We start from the raw sequence: 16,537 nt of genomic DNA on the forward strand, positions 1-16,537 counted from the left end.
TATTTCTTATCCTCATTTGCATATGGAGAAGCTGAAGCACAGAGGTTAAGTAATTTGTTCAAGGTGATAGCAAATGGAGGGCTGGGCTTTGAACCAAAGTAATCTGGCTCAATGCTCTTAACCTACTACATCCTGTCTCAGGTTCCTTGTAGACATATTTCCCTGTATTTCATATCACTGCGCCCCATTCTTTTTAATGGTCACATGGGTCTAGTTCCAGATGAACTATCATCGTACTCTTCCCTGTTGGTGTCTGTGCCTCTCATATCTGTCTCCAGCCCGTCCTCAGGCACTTCCTCAGTGTCCCACAGGTGCACACTCAACTTTAAATGGATTCAAACCAAGCTCACCATCCTCCTATCGGCGGGTCCTCCTGTGTCCCTAGCTAAGTGGTAATGCCAACACCCACCAGTCACCCAGGACAGAGGCAAGAGCCAGACTGAGAGGCAAGGACCTAAGTAAAGTAGGTTCCAAAGGAAGTAGAAGATGTTTGGGTCAGTGGCATCGGACAGGGTTAGCCTTGCCCCCCCCCCCCCCCCAAAAAAAAAGAGAGAGAGAGAGAGAGAGGTGGGAAGATAGTTTTGGACATCTGGAGAAAGCAGGTGGGTAGAGGGAGGATGGAGGAGCCAAATTTAGGCTTCTGGGTTCTTCGCGGCTCATCACCAAGGCGACCACGTCGCTATGGCAACAACTAAGGCAGCACCAACTCTTTCAAACACCTCGTGGGCTGCCGTCACCCCCAAACCACCCAGGCACTTCCGCATGGGGGGTTGCGGGAACGGTTTAGGAAGGCGGGATACTGACGCAGGGACCAATCGGATGGGGCCTGTGGCGAAGGACGCAAAAGATGGGGTCGGGACTTCTTTGTAGCTCGCCAAAGGGCGTTGAGAAGGACGGGCTCCTTTCCCTTCTCTACCAGTTAGGGGCCGAGTGAGGAAGGGGGCGGGACCGAGGTGAGGCCGTACGGGGGCGGGACCCAGGTAAAATGAGGGGAGGATCCGCCCAGTCTTGGTGCTACCCAATAGGAGGCCAGAACACTTCTCCGGACCGTTGGGGTGCCCAATGAGCATCGTCGCCAGGCCCCGATGCGAGGAGCTCCGAGCCAATCGGCGGCGGCGGTGGGTGGGCGCGGGCGGCATAGGCGGTGCGGCGGAGGCGGAGCGGGCGCTGCGGCAGGAGGGAAGATGGCGGACGAAGAGAAGCTGCCGCCCGGCTGGGAGAAGCGCATGAGCCGCAGCTCAGGTGCCGCGGGGGTCGGGGCTGGGGCGGGGCCGCGCGGGCCCGCGGAAGCAGGGCTCGAGCTCGCCCCTCGGGCGCAGCGCCGCCGCCCGATTCCCGTGGGGTCTTGGCTTCTCCGCGTCTTCCCAGGGTAACGGCCCGGGCCCGCCCCGTGGGGGCTGCGAACCTCTGGAGCGGGGATGCCGGAGGAAACTGAGGCAAGGGGCGGGCCCGGAGAGACCCTGCGCGCTGCCGGGGGGGTAAAGGGCCCGTGATTCCGGAACAGTCCCCCGGGTGATGGCCCTAGCCCTGCCCATCCGGCTGACACCTTTTGGCCTAATGCACCTGACGTCCCCGGGGAACGCCTGTGCACCCCGCTGGGCCCGGGGGACACTCCTGGGGAAGGACACCCCAACCCCATGCTCAGGGCGTGGCTCCAGGGTGGTGCTCGGCCTCGGGTGCACAGCCTATTCCTGCCATACCCACCTAATGCTGAGTCTGCGATATCCTCTCGGTGGTGTTCTGCCTCAGGATGGTCCCTGGGCTGGGAGCCCGATTTCAGGCTTATCCACAATAATAATATCAATAACAGGGCGCGTTCATCTCACCGTCCAGCATTGTGCCAGGTGTTTTAAGTGTGTTCTCTCTCTCGCTCTCTGAATGACCACAACTGTAGGAGGTAGGTAGTTACTATCCCCATTTTGCAGGTGAGGAAACTGAGGTCGGGAAACTTAAGGAACTCACCCAAGGTCATTCATTCCAGGGGGGCAGGGGCTAGATTAGAACCCAGTCAGTCTGACTGCAGAGCCCCCTGCCCTTGTCACCGCAAACTCCTGAGGATCAGGCCCAGCATTTCACTGCACCGCCTCCATAACCCATAAAAATTGCAGTCACAGTTATTTCTGTTAATTGAATGCCAGGCACTCTGGTGACCGCTTCACGTGTACCATCACTATTCTCCACATTAACCCCATGAAGTTATGTCCTTATTCTTTCGCTTCACTCCCTCTTTTCAGATGAGAAAACCAAGGTTCGGGGGGGATAGAGGCCGTTGCCAAGGTTTTAGAGTCGGTCAGTGGCTCAGCTCTCACCCAGCCTGCTCCAGCCCCGCTCTGTGGCTGCAACCTCGTGATGAATCTGATGCTCGGCCCAGTTCTGGGCCCCCTCTCTTGCCTTTTCTGCCTGCCCCCTCCCTCCCTGATGGTCTTCCTCAGGGGTGACATTCAGCTCTTCCTGGTGCAAGGTGCAAGTTGTCCACGCAGCCCAGGCAAAATGTCAGCCCCCGGAATGGTGCCTGGGCTCTACTGGGTCCTACTTCAGTCTTCTTCTTTGCAGCCTTCACTCCTTCATGCTCCTCAGGCCCTGGGTAATGTCTGGCCCCCAGCCGTGCCGGTCCCTAGTTGTGCAGCACTGTGCACTGAGTACGGATTAAGAAGAGAGCTTTTGTGTTTGACACCCTGGGTGTAATTTCTGCCTCCAACCCGGTGTTCCTGGAGCAGAGTTTATACTCAGGAAGCGTTACCAAAGATGGGGAAAGGGAGGCCTCGTTTTTGTCGTCTCTAAAATGGAGGTTATAGCTATCACACTCTTCAGGTGTACCGGCCACTATCCTGAGCATGTTACAGATGCGAACTCATTCCCTTCGAACAGCCCGACAGGCGGGTACCGGTGTCTCCATTTTATGCGTTGAGAACGTGGAGGCCCGGGGAGGGGAGTTCATCCAGCGAGTGACAGAGCCAGATTTGGACAGGCAGTCTGGCTGCCGAGTACGTGCTCCGATCCGCTCCGTGTCCCCCTGGCTTCCTCTCTTCTGTCACCCTGGGTTATTTTCCTCCCTGAAGTTACCAATAACTAAAGTTGTGATGTTGTCTTATTTGCTTGTCTGGTGCCTCTCTGCCCCCACCTAGAATGTTAGCTCCCTGGGGGGCCAGTGGCACGTGGTGTAGGACACAGTGGATTTGCTGCATGAAGGCATCCCATCGGCCAGTCCCTTATCTTGGCCTCAGGGTGGCGTCCTGTGAGCGGGTCCCAGCTGAATTCCTCCCCCCCCCCCCCCCCCCCCACTCCAGGCAGGGTGTACTACTTTAATCACATCACTAACGCCAGCCAGTGGGAGCGGCCGAGTGGCAACAGCAGCAGCGGCGGCAAAAATGGACAGGGCGAGCCCACCAGGGTCCGATGCTCACACCTGCTCGTCAAGCACAGCCAGTCACGGCGGCCCTCGTCCTGGCGGCAGGAGAAGATCACCAGGACCAAGGAGGAGGCCCTGGAGCTGATTAATGGTGACCAGGGCTGGAAACGGGTTGGGGGGGGGGTGTGGAGGGTGGAGGGGTCTCCGCTCCTTGGGGGCCAGAGCTGGCCTTGTGGAAATCACCCCAGCTAATTCAGCCGTCAGCGTTGGCTGACACAGAAGTGCCTGTACCCGACCTGAGCCTCGCCCACCCAGCTGTCTCTCCTTTTTCTTTCTCTCTGGCATTGGGAGGGTGAGCCAGGTTAGGAAGGGAGGGCCCAGCCTTGGGGTCTTGCAGACCCGGGTTCAGATGGTAGCCATGCCCCATAAGCTCTGTGACCTTGGGGGACTTGTGCAACCTCCTTTGAGACTCAGTTTTCACCTCTGTAAAATGGGCACCGTCACACACCTGCCTCTGAGGCCCATGGTGAGGATTCAGTGAGGTGAGAGTGTTTGGTGCACGGTGGGCCCTTGGCCAGTGGGAGTTATTGTTGCTGGTAATGTCATCGATCAGGGTTCTGGGGCACATATGTGGGTGGGTCAGGAGAGAGGTTGGAAAGGTAGCAGCTTAGAACTTGCTGGCAGACTTTGGTTAATTAATTCTGCCCTGAGAGAAGAGGCTGTTCCTGTCTCTGTTCCATGGTTCCTCCATGGTCTAAGCAGTAGTGAGCAGACAGACTTTCTCTTAAAAGGTCAGGTAATAAATAGTTTAGGTTTTATAGGCATACGGCTCTGCTTTGTAACTGATAGCAGCTTGAGATAATATGTAAACAAACGGCTGTGTATGTGCCAATAAAACTTTATTTACAAAAGCAGAACTTAGCTCATTAGGGGCCATAAGTTGTAAACCCTGGTGTAGAGCTGCTGGGTATGGCCGCCACTCCCCACACAAGGCTGTTTTCACTTAAATTAATTAAAACTAATATTAGAGACTATTCCTCACACTGGCTGCACTTCAGGTGTTCAGTAGCCACATGTGGCCAGCGGCTGCCATCTTAGCGCAGATAGAAAACATTTCTATCCTTACGGCAAGTTCTTTTGGGTGGTGCCGGTCTGGATCTCGCGTGTGGTTTTATCATCCATCCAGGCTCTGCCACCGCAGACCCCAGACCCCTCCTGGGCTGCTCTTACCCCATATAACCAGTGCCTTACCCAGACCCAGACAGCCCGGGTTCCCATCTGGCTCTGCCCCAGCCCTGGCTCTGTGACTTTGAGAAAGTTACTTAACATCTCTGAACCTGTCTTTTGACTTGTAAAATGAGTATTTTGACCATTGAACCTATCTCCTAGGGTAGTTGTGAGCACTCTGACCTAATGCAGTAAAGCCTGAATAACAGTTCCTGGTGTCCAGGAAATGTTCTCTAGTTGCTGGCGGTCATTAGGGTGGTTGTTATTAGCCCAGGCCTGGCCAAGTGCACACTTGGTCAGTATTGGCTGTTTTACTATCCCATCCCAGTATTTGGCCTATAGGATATTACTTACCCAAACCCACGCACCCCCCCCCCCCCCCCACGGTGTCTAGCACGATCCATGCATGGCCCCTGTGAGCCTCCTACCTCAGCATTATAGAGAGAAGCAGAGTTCATGCACAGAATCTGGACTGAGCTCCGTGAAGGCAGGGACTGGCTTTCTTCCCACCATATTCCCAGCGTTCAACACACAGCCTGGCCTAGAGTCCCTGCTCACAGCATTGTTTCAGGAAGCAGCAGGAAGCGAGAAGGATTCCTAGCAGAGGAAATGGCAGAAGTAAAGGCCTAGGGCAAGGCTGTAGCCAGGACTCTGGGGAAAGACCCTTCAAGGGCATGTCCCAGCCAGGTTGAGGAGGGCTCTGAATGAGTTGAAGAGTTTGGGTCCTTTCTGGAGACGGCAGGAAACACACGGCTCCATGTGCCTGGGGGCTGGGCCTGTGACGCTTTGCTTTCAGGAGAGAGCTGTGTGGCTGGAGGGTGAAGGGCCCGGGAGGCCGGGGGTGCCCGGAGCCCAGCTGGTTGGGTCTAGCAGTGAGCGATGAGGGGGGGTCTGCCCGCCTCAGGGGAAGCAGAGGAAGTAGGTGGGGAAAGCCCAGAGAATCACGAGGGGACTTCTCGAGTCCTCCCAGCTCAAATGGTCCCTGTCCTGAGGCTTTTGGAGCCACGAGAGTGGGCAAGAGGTAATAGGCATTTGGAGATCGAGTGACAGGAGGTGCCACCACTGGCGGAGGGGACTCAGGAAGGGGCGCAGTCCGGGGAGGGACTCCTGAAATCTGAGGAGCCCGAGGAAGAGCTGTTGGGGGCAACTGTGAGAGGGTCCAGGTTCAGCAGAGCACCCAGGCCAGAGAGGGAGACCCTTGGGACGATCCTGGCGAGAGATGGCAGGAGGCTGAGGCAGGTGGGCACGGGGAGATCTGAGCGCAGCTTGGAAGGAAGGCTGTCACACCCTGGGGACTGCCTAGGAGGGGCAGGTGAGGGTGCCTCCCCGTCTCCAGGAGGGATGAGTGTGTGCCTGGTGGGCTGATACTGTGGTGGGAGTGGGGGTGGGGGTGCTGAGGTCAGCTTAGGCCTTGGCAAAGGGGTAACTGGGAGGTGCTCCCAGGAAGTAGCCGGGCTCTGGGGCCTAACCTTAAGTTGGCGCAGACTCGGGGGTGTTAGCAGGGGCTGGCTGCACGTACCTGCGCGGATGGCCTGGGGGCCCTGCAGCTCCGAGCAGTGTGACCTGCTGGGCCAGGGAGCGGTGAGGGGAGCAGATTCTGGAGAGTTGAGAAGGCAGAATCAGGAGGACTGGGTAACGGATTAGTTGGGTGGGAGTAGGGTAAGGTCAGAAGCAGTGTGGCCCGTCCCGGAGTCACACGGAGATGGAGCCTGGTGCCAGCTGTGAGGCCTTGAGCAAGTGTCTTTATTCTCTGAGCCTCAGCTGCATCATCTGTAGAATGGAGACAGGATGGCCTGAGATCCAGGGGCCGGCAGCTGACTGCCCAGCAGAGCACTGGGCTCAGTGCCTGGCGCTTGCTGTCCCCACACGACCCCTGTCACTCGGGCACGCGTGGCCGGGCGCGGAGGTCTAGGCAGGGGCTCGGGAGCCTGGTGCGCTCAGCGTGCAGACCCTCCGGTGACCCTGGCCTGCTGACTCGGCGTCTTGGAGCGGGGGGGGGGGGCTGGCACAGGCTCCCGGGGGGTCGTTAGGAGAGCGCAGTGAGATGGCCCAGGCCGCGGTGCGCTTCGTAACCAGACGCTCGGGTGTGCCGTGTCAGCAAGCTTGGGGTGTCGGGGCCCGGTTTTCTCTTCGTGAAGGTGGATGTTCCCTGCGTCCTGGGCTCGGTCCGGGTGATCAGGAGATCAGGATTTGGGGTTGACTCTCACCAGTACCCATTTAGATCCGGCGCTCCCCCACTGCCCCGAGGGGACGGGCTGCCCGCAGTAAGAACCAGTGTGCGCATTTTCTGCTGAGGCACCTTTTCCCAGCGTCGGCTCCACTGCAGCTGCTGGGCTACGGCCAGGCCCTGTCAGGGATCTGAGGACCAGCTGCCTGTCATTGCCAGTGTCCTTGTGTAAGGAGGCTGGGCTGTGGAGAAGCCCTCTCCACCTGCTCCCCGTCCCTGAGGGTCCCAGGGAGGCCCCGGTGTGAGCAGCAGTCCCCTCAAACATACTCACACCCGGGGTCTGAGGGTCAGTGAGCACCTTTGACCTAGTGTCCCCACACAAGGTCAGTGACTCAGGAGTATTGCAGGGGCTGGCTGCATGTACCTGCATGGATGGCCTGGGGGCCCTGCAGCTCCGAGCAGTGTGACCTCACGGGCCAGGGAGGGGTGACGGGAGCAGATTCTGGAGAGTTGAGAAGGCAGAATCAGGAGGACTGGGTAATGGATTAGTTAGGTGTGGGGTGGGTGCTGGCTTCAGGCTGGGTCTCTGGCCTCCCTGGGCTCCTCCTTCTGGATCTTGGGTCTTTTGGGACAGCAGACCTAATCCTGTCACCTTTTTCTCTGTCCAGGCCCCTTCCCTAGTTTGTCCCTGAACCTTTTTAGAGTCAGAGGCCACCCCATTATTCACTCACTTTCACCTAAATGATTATGGTGTATTAGCTCGGGGTGTTCTAACAGAATACCACAGACTAGGTATTTATTTGCCATAGTTCTGGGGCTGGAAGTCTGGGACGAAGGTTTTTTTTTTTTTCTTTTTTTTTTTTAATGTTTGTTTATTTTTTTTAATTAAATTTTTTTTTTTAACATTTATTCATTTTTGAGACAGAGAGAGACAGAGCATGAACGGGGGAAGGTCAGAGAGAGAGGGAGACACAGAATCCAAAACAGGCTCCAGGCTCTGAGCTGTCAGCACAGAGCCCGACGCGGGGCTCAAACTCACAGACTGCGAGATCATGACCTGAGCCGAAGTCGGACGCCCAACCGACTGAGCCACCCAGGCGCCCCAATGTTTGTTTATTTTTGAGAAAGAGCGTTAGCAGAGAGAGAGGGAGACACAGAATTTGAAGCAGGCTCCGGGCTCTAAGCTGTCAGCACAGAGCCCAGTGCGGGGCTTGAACCCACAAACTGTGAGATCATGACCTGAGCTGAAATCAGACACTCAACTGACTGAGCCGCCCAGGCACCCCTGAGATGAAGGTTCTGGCCAATCCAGTTTCTGGCAAAGACTCTTCCTGGCTTGGAGACAATTGCCTTCTCGCCGCGCGCTCATGTGGCCTTTCCTTGGCGTGTGCACGTGTGGAGAGAGAGACGGAGCTCTCTGGTGTCTCTTCTTATAAGGACACTAATCCTATGGGATCAGGGGCCTCCCCTGTGACTTCATTTAACCTTAATTACTTGCATGAAGGCCCATCTCCAAATACAGTCACATTGGGGGTTGAAGCTTCAACATATGAATTTGGGGGGACACAATTCAGTCCCTGACATATGGACTGACAAGTAGTAACTGTCAGGCTTGCTTCACCCCAGCCACTGTTCCAGCAGTAACTACCCCTCCTGGTAGCCCTTCTGGTGGGAGCTGCTGTAATCAGCCCATTTTACGGGCCAGGCAAGTAAGGCTCCGAGAGGCAGTCACCCCCACAGAGGGTCACAGAGCTCAGGATGGGAAGAGCTGAGGTCTGAATGCAACAGTTGGGGTCCAGAGTTTACCCTCCTTAGCCTCAGAGACGCACTGAGCCGGCCAGCCCGTGATCTGTCAGCAGCGACAGGTGCCCTGCTGTCGTGCACACGGTTTCCGGGGCTCCTGATCTGCCCTTCCTGAAGCAGGTGGAAGTTCCCCACTCCAGACTGGGAGGTCCTTGAGAGGCTGCCCCTGGGTCTGCCTCGCTCTCAACTGGAGCCCCTTTGGATGGGTGCCGTCTTGGTGAGGGGTGTTGATGTGGGCAGGTTAGGCCAGGGCGTTGCCAGGCGGGCAGGGGAGGGTTTCCTTTTCACCCTCTTGAGCATTTGGAACTGAGATGCACAAAAAAAAGACACGAGGTTCCAGCATTTCTGCCTGAAGAGCTGAGGGGGATCCCTGTCCCTCCTTCCCCGTGGCCTGTTTCTGTCTCATTTATTCATGAATTTCTTCAGCATTAGCACCTGTTCTGGGCACAGAGCTGGGAACTGGGAACCCAGCAGTGAGCAAGGCCAACCCAGCCCTGCCCTCTCAGTATGAGGTGACTGACAGACCACAGACAGGACATTGGTAAACGCACGGAGGCTTCCTCATGCAGTGGGGGTCTTAGGAAAGGCTCCTCAGTGAGGCCAGAGGACAGCAGACAGGAGGAGACCATTAAGCAAAGGCCTTGAGGTGCTGGGGGCAGGGCAGGACTGGGAGGGGCGTCATGGGGGATGGGGTAATACTGAGCTGAGGGGATGCACAGGGTTCTGAGGGTTCCCTCGCATCTTGGCTTGTGGGCCAGACTCCTGAAGGTCAACTTCTAGAAAGGGGAGATTGGAAAGGAGTGTTTTGTTTTTAATTTTTTTGTTTAACATTTACTTATTGTTGAAAGACAGAGCACGAGCAGGGGAGGAGCAGAGACAGAGAGGGAGACACAGAATCCGAAGCAGGCTCCAGGCTCCGAGCTGTCAGCACAGAGCCCGACGCGGGGCTCGAACTCACGGACCGTGAGATCATGACCTGAGCTGAAGTCGGACGCTTAACCGACAGAGCCACCCAGGCGCCCCTGTTTTGTTTTGTTTTGTTTTTAAGTCACTTAAGGCTCCTGTCCAAGCAGAATGTTTTCTGAGAGTTGGTTGGCCAGGGAAAGATTTGGGTGCTGTGAATGGTGGCGGGTAAAAGCTTGCCTTTTATTAGATTTTTAGGCCGCTTTCAGCGTATGTGTACCTTGGCCAGGCCGTCTAGTCTCCGGGATCCCTGCTGACTCCCGGCCCCAGCTGCTGGAGGATGTGGCAAGGAGGGGCTCGCCCTGGGCCGGGGGGCTGGGCCTGGCCCTGCAGGTGCGGGGCCTGTGCGGACAGTTATGCTTCCCGGAGGCAGGCAGGTACAGCGGGGAGCACCGCGCTCAGGATTCTCCGGCCAGCGTATTGGGGTCCACACAGAAAGGAAAGGAGGCAGAATCTTGAGGCTGCCCAGGTGAGGCAAGGAACGATCAGCAGAAGTCCAGGGAATTCAGAAGGAGGCCTGTGTTCGTGACGTCCGGTTCAGCTTGGATCACGGATGGACACAGCTGGCACAGGGGGCCCCCTAGCCGCCCCAGGGACGTGTTCGACCACACCAGGGCGGTACAGGCAGAGGCCACCACAGCCTCCAGGGGGTGGGGCTTGTGTGACATCGGCGAGCCTTTCTGACCAGGCAGCGTACCACACTGACGGCCGGACCAGACTGAGACGTGCGGGCGAGGGAGACCGGGGATGGGCAGATCGGACAGAAATAGGGGTAGCGTTCTCACTGGGATGCACAGCCCTCACAGAAGGGAGAATTGTGACAGCAAGTGACATTTGTCAAGGTCCCCGTGCCGGGCACCGTGCTGTGTGTCGCCGTGGCCTGCCGGAAAGTGGCTAATGGTTCAGAGGCAAAGGGATGGTCAGGACATGACGAGAGTGACAGGAACACGGGACAGGCAGGGTGGTGGGGACAGCCGTGGAAGCAGCCAGGCAGATCAGGTTCCAGGACACGGTCGCTGCCTTGACGTGCAGCAAGATGGAATGATACGTGTGTGGTCATGGTTGTGTATTTTGGTCGTGGTCCTCGCAAAGTCTGCGCTAGCTCAGCGTCAGGCAGATGGCCCTGCCTGGGTCTCGGCTTCAGTGCACGAGAGAGAGATTAATCAGCAGTGTCTCTGGCGCTCAGACAGGATCAGTGGAGGGAGTGTCACCGTGGTGTTCAGAAACGCACTGGCAGGTAGGACAGGTGATCCTCACCTGCGGTGTGGGCTGGGTGGGTGTGTGGAATGTCCCCAGGAGAGTAGCTGTCAGGGAAGCCACGTGGGAGCAGCTCGAGGTGAAGGGCCATTCTGGTGGTCTGGGGCTGGATGTCCTGGGGGCCCCGCCCAGTGGCTGCACCCGCGGTGGGGTGGGGGGTGGTGGTGATGCAGGGACCAGACTAGCAGGAGCACTCACTCATGTGCCAGGCCAGCTGGTTGGAGCAGGAGGGAGGCATTTAGGGGAGGAAGGGATGGCTTCTGGCTGCAGGAGCTCCTGCCTGGACTGCACAGCGACTGGGGGCTCCTCCCCACGGTGCACACACAGTCCTCCCGCGCGCTCTGCACCCCACACGTGAGTCACCCAGGTGCGCTGTGCTGCCCCCGGCCTCCCTCTCCCCGCAGGGAGAGTCGGCGCCCAGTGGGGACAGTTCACACCCCACAGAGGGTGAATCCAATGCCTGGTGCCAACACATCCTTTAGGGGCAGCTGGGGGAACTGTGTCAGCCACCTCTGGGGCCATAGTCAACGTGAACAACACGTGTCCCACCTAAGCTGCCTTGTGGTCTCTTCACAATGCCCCAGTGAGCAGCCTGGACCTTCATCCCGCTTTCTATACATTGGACAACTGAGGCCCAGGGGCTGAGGAGTTAGCTGGCTCCTGTGGCAGAGCTGGCCTGGTCCCCCGGGCTCCTCCCTTTCTCCTAAAAGTCTCTAGAAAGTTTCCCCATCCCTGCCCCCGGGGGATCTTGGACTGGGTGGGAGGGGGAGCCTGGGTCCCAGCATCTCTCTTCAATGTCAGCCCAGCCTTCTGCTGTCCTCCCCCATGTATGTGTGCAGGGTAGGAAGAGGTCATGCTGTGTTCATGTCCTGTTTGTGGGGGGAGGCGGTGGAAGTGACAGCGGGGGTGGAAGAATGGGGGCGAGCCCAGCATGGCTGTCGAGGCCACTGCAGGGCCAGGGTGTGCACACATGTGGAAGGCACCGTTTCTTGGACAGTGTGACTGCACACACGTCGGGGGTGGGGAGGCGTTCGTGGATGTGTGTGAGGCCAGTGTTCACATGTGCATGTGTGCAAGGTAGGGCAGGGGTTGCATGCCGCCCTCCATCTGGAGCCCTCCACCTCGTCCCAGCCTGCCTTTGACGTGCCGTCTCCCTGTGTGTCCCCGTTTCGTGTGTGTCTACAGGCTACATCCAGAAGATCAAGTCAGGAGAGGAAGACTTTGAATCTCTGGCCTCACAGTTCAGCGACTGCAGCTCGGCCAAGGCCAGGGGAGACCTGGGTGCCTTCAGCAGAGGTGCGCAAGGAATGGGCACTGCCGAGCTCTGGGGGGGCTTCTGTCCCATCAGTGGGGGTCCCCTAGCCAGGTAGAGGTTGGGAGGGGCGGTCCCTGCTGCAGAAGCCTTGAGGCTCCACCAGGTGGCAGCACAATCCCTCAAGCTTCAGTGGTTGCCCTGCTTGGGGGTGGCTGGGCCACAGAGCCTCCTGCCTGGTGTCCTTCAGTCCTGGGGTGGAGGGGTCGGTCTGCGTGTCTCTGTGCAGTTGTCCCCATCAGGGACCCAGTAAGGTAGGTACTCTCCTCCTGTTGGGGGTATAAGGCTGAGTCCCCTGAGCGCCCCAGGGCCTGTCCCCTAGAATGCCCCTCCCAACACCACCTTCAGGAGTGGGGACAGCAGGAGAGAAGGGAGGAGGGTGAGGGGAGGGTAGCAGCCCTGGCTTTAGGCCTGTCTGGCTCAGGCAGTGCAACGGGAGGAACAGAGGAGATCAGCCACCACCCCCTCCTGTTCCTCCTCTCCCCCTCCATACTGGGGTCTGCAGAGCATCAGGGCCGGGCCAGAGATGGGGTGAGGCGGGAGGGGGGCGGTGTCGGCAAGGGGCTGTGAGCCAAGGCAGGCAGGACAGATGATGTGGCGGGGGCTGGGATCGGGGGGCCCAGGGAGGTGAGTTCATCACTGAAATGTGTCTCTGAGTGCACAGCAGCACCTCTGCCTGCCATCCTTCATGCTGTCCTCAGGCTTCCTGGGGCTTCTTAATGGCCCTGCCGCCCCACAGTGACAGGGCCGTAAACCGCGTGATGGATGAGCAGGAGGCTCGGCGCAGGTGGGAGCCCCATCTGCCCGCCCTGCCCGGTCGTGGCCCGCGGCCATGTCTTGACCCCCACGCCCCATCCCTCACGCTTCCCCAGGTCAGATGCAGAAGCCGTTTGAAGACGCCTCCTTTGCACTGCGGACGGGGGAGATGAGCGGGCCCGTGTTCACGGATTCCGGCATCCACATCATCCTGCGCACGGAGTGAGGGGTGTGGGTGGCCCAGGCCCGGCCTGCAGGGTAGGGCGGGGCTAGACGGGTGGTTGGGCCCACGGACCCTGCTGCTCCCTGCTGGCCACCAGGTGCCCCTCCCTGCTAATGTCACAGTATTTATTGTTCCCAAAATGGCCGGGGGTGGGGGAGCTCTTCACCACTGGGGGCTCCCTCTCTGCCCCCAGTTGGGGCTGTCCCTGCGAGACTCCTCTCCCCTTTAGGAATTGACTTGAGAAGGGCGGCTGCGTGGGGAGGCTCCCAGACAGAAGGGGTGGGGGTGACCCGTCCCAAAGAGAAGGCCTAGTCAGCTGAGCTGCCCCCTGCGTCCCCCGACCCAAGTCCAGGATGGGGGCAGGAGGCCCCCGGTTGTTTCTGGTTATGCTATGTTCCTCTATTCAATTGCAAAAAGCACATGCTCCACTTGGGGCCCGGGCCGCCCAGCCGCCTTGGGGCCTCGCTGAGCATCAGTGCAGCACCCCCCTTGCCCTCCATTAAACTTGGAACCACTGCTCTGCTGTCCTGTGTCTCGTTCCCTCCCCGCTGAGGCGAGGGGGCAGCTGTCGGAGTGGCAGTCCTGTTCCGCCGTCCCTAGTGTCCAAGCTGCATTTCCTCCCTGAGAAGCTCCTCTTCATCCTGGGCCCCGGGGGCTCCTAGCGGGGAAGACACCAGTCAGCGCCAGTGGTCCTCGAACTCGGGTGTTCAAGAATGTTCTAGAAGGCAAGAGCAGTGCACTGGCCCCACATCTCTGCATGCAGCAGACCCAGGTGGAGCTGGGGATCTGCAGGGGATCCTTGGAGAGCCAGACTGAAGCCTCCCGCCCCCACTGCGCTGGGTGCCCTCCACACACACACACCCCCATACCCTCCACAGGCCGCTCCTAAATAGAACAGATTACATCCAGCACCCTGATGCCTGCTTCCCTGTTACCGCAAATGCTTCTGGCAGGTTGTTCCTGGGTCCTGCCTCCTCCTCAGATGTTGTTACCTTAGCAACACGGAACCGGCGGGAAGGGAGAAGGGCCACTGCCGGGCACCTCTGAGAGCGGGCGTCCCGCCCGGCCCTCTGGAGGAGGGCGTCCCTGGACTGGACCGTGGGTAAAAGGCTGTCTTGGGAGCAGAGGGGATCCCTGTGGCACATCAGGTGGACGCACCTGCCCGGTGGCCTGCGGGTGTGGCCCCCTGGTTTCCATCACCTCACAGCTGCCCCTGTGCCAGGGCCTAGGCTGGGGGCCCAGTTCATTCAGGGGGTTTGTGGGTTTCACCCACTCTGCCCCCTCAGTTAATGGGAACCAGTCCGGATCGGGGGGTGGGGGATGGCAGGCTAGCAGGGCTCGGGGACCTGAGCAAAATAAAGGCCTGCCCAGCCCTACTGACCCCAAGGGAGGCCCCCGAGACTGTGTCTCATAAACAGTCACCTGGGCCAACTCCCATCTGGCTGGTTTCTGGAGCGATCGCTCTCTGCTCACTGCCTGCCAGAGTGTCATTAGGAAGGTTTAATGGGTTTCCTCGGCTCTGGCAGGCTGTGGGGGGAGCCGGCGGGCTGGCTGCACCTCCAAGCAGAATCTTAACATCGCCTGCGGGGGCCACGAGGCAGGCAGCAGCCCGTCCCTCGTTTGCACCAACAATTTTGTGGGGTCCCGGAGGGCTCACCCACCCCCACCCCCACCCCACTGAGACAGCAGAGCCTCTGGGAAGGGGCAGGAAAGAGGGCGGGGCAGGGGGGAGGGTGTGGAGAGGGGGTGGGTTGAGACACCGCTGGGGAGTGTGATGTGTTTTCCTGGGTGGGGTTGGCAGGGAAATGGTCTTTGTGGCATTCTCTGTTACTTTGGGCGCGTGTGTGTGTGTGTGTGTGTGTGGCCATGTGACTCTAGTTATCCCTAGGTGTGTGTCCTGGGTGACACTGGGAGTCCCCCCAACTGGATGTGACCACTCCCCTCCGTGGACCTCCTCCTCCCTTTGTCCAAACAAAAGAATATGGCTGTTAAGTAAACGTGCCCGGAGTCGGCTCAGTGTCAGGCTGTGGCTCCCCTCACCTGCTGCACATTCCCACCCGCTGCCTCCTGCCTGCAGGTGGGGCTGTAAATCCCAGGCCTTCTGGGAACGACGAAGGTGCATTCGTCCCTCCTGGCCCTTTAGTTGGGCATTTCCCCGCCCCAAATGCCCTGGGGACGGGGGTGGTTTCCACTCTCCTGCCACAGGCACCAGCTCCTGCTTCTGTGGCCATGTGGCAGGGCCGGAGTAGGTCACCTCAACTCAGGGTGACGCGGGCACTGCCACGAGATGGGCTACGAAGCTTCTCCAGGGTGGCCAGGCACACGTCCGGAGGGGGAAAGCCAGAGTTGGCAGCAGGCAGCCTAAGGCACACAGATCCTGGCCTGGTCTGGGGAGGAGGGGTATTCCTCTCCTGCCCTACCTTGGTTGGCACAAAAGCTACAAACAAGCGGCAGGAGTGCTGGGGCCTGCCTCTGTGTGTGACAGGGGGAGAGGGCGCCAGGCGCTCTGGGCATCACTCGGAGGACAGGCGTACCGACGGGACAGACACCCACGGCCCGCCCGGTATTCTGTGCCCGGTTCCAGGTTTGTGTGTGTTTGGGACAGAGACTCAGCAGCCCTCAATCCCAACCTTACTTTGGGAGTTGGAGAGACCAATGAACTTCTGCCCGCCCCCACTGTGAGCTATCTGAGGGATTTGCCTCCAAATCAATGTATGGGGGCGGGGGCTCAGGGGACCTAAGTGTCCCAGCCCTGTGTTTTTTTTTGTGATTTTTTTGTTTTTTTTTTTTTTAAGCAGGTACAAAGCGCCTCTCCGTGGGCTTATCTGGGAATCAGTTCTTTTTCAATGTCAAACTTGTCAATTTAAATGGAAATTAATTGCTTTTCTTGAAGATTTCTTTAAAAATTGGTTTTAAATGAGTGCATTAGGCAGTCCCATTTATTATTCATTGGTTTCATTCGCAGCATGGCCCTGTGTCCCGAGTTCCCGGAGATGGCAGCATGGAGCGGAGATGATTTAATCAGAGGTCATTAATTAGAGATGGGGGTGGGGGGTAGCTCCCAGAAGAGCGGTTTCGCCTCCTCCGTGGTCCCGGTGGGCTGGGATCTAGGCCTGTGGGGGCTCTTTGCGTAATATTCCTCCCTGGCTTCAGTGGGGGCCGTGTGGTGGGGCGAACGTGGGGTGGTGGTCAGCACGACCTTTGTTCCCAATCACCCGCCCCAGAGGTGACTCTACCCTCTCCTGCAGTCTGTCTCACCTCGGCCACCAGGGATCTGGCTAAAATAAAGCCCTCATCTGTTCTTTCCCTTCTGTGCACGCCACCCCCCAACACCTCCCCCGGCGCCCCCACCCTTAGTCACATTACCAAGGCTCCTAAGGAATGGGCCTCTGCTTCTCCGACCTCTTCAACTCCCTCTCATGAACCTTCCTGCCTCCCGTACTTCCTAGCTTTTCCCATCCTTCCCTCCAGGAGCTCTAG

General features: G+C 58.6%; 1 protein-coding gene and 1 long non-coding RNA gene across 2 annotated transcripts; one reads left to right on the forward strand and one right to left on the reverse strand.

Annotated features, from left to right (window-relative positions):
• The first annotated feature begins 1,099 nt into the window (after window positions 1–1,099).
• Window positions 1,100–13,573, forward strand: PIN1 (peptidylprolyl cis/trans isomerase, NIMA-interacting 1). Its single transcript, XM_023245073.2, has 4 exons — window positions 1,100–1,242; window positions 3,288–3,500; window positions 11,952–12,062; window positions 12,951–13,573. The coding sequence occupies exons 1-4, from the start codon at window positions 1,185–1,187 to the stop codon at window positions 13,058–13,060; spliced, it is 492 nt and encodes a 163-aa protein (XP_023100841.1). The 5' UTR covers window positions 1,100–1,184; the 3' UTR covers window positions 13,061–13,573.
• Window positions 13,458–16,495, reverse strand: LOC123382115. Its single transcript, XR_006590018.1, has 2 exons — window positions 16,424–16,495; window positions 13,458–13,715 (listed from the first exon to the last, which is right to left on the reverse strand). It is a non-coding gene; the product is annotated as an uncharacterized LOC123382115 (long non-coding RNA).
• Window positions 16,496–16,537: the final 42 nt, after the last annotated feature.

The sequence above is a fragment of the Felis catus genome, chromosome A2 (genome assembly GCF_018350175.1).
Source record: "Felis catus isolate Fca126 chromosome A2, F.catus_Fca126_mat1.0, whole genome shotgun sequence".
Lineage (NCBI taxonomy): Eukaryota > Metazoa > Chordata > Mammalia > Carnivora > Felidae > Felis > Felis catus.

Bases quoted from the DNA above. Each gene is read 5' to 3' on its own strand.
- PIN1 (XM_023245073.2), top strand. From the start codon at position 1,185: ATGGCGGACGAAGAGAAGCTGCCGCCCGGCTGGGAGAAGCGCATGAGC. The intron at 1,243-3,287 runs GTGCCGCGGGGG...CCCCCACTCCAG, and splicing joins GCGCATGAGCCGCAGCTCAG to GCAGGGTGTACTACTTTAAT. The intron at 12,063-12,950 runs GTGCGCAAGGAA...ACGCTTCCCCAG, and splicing joins CCTGGGTGCCTTCAGCAGAG to GTCAGATGCAGAAGCCGTTT.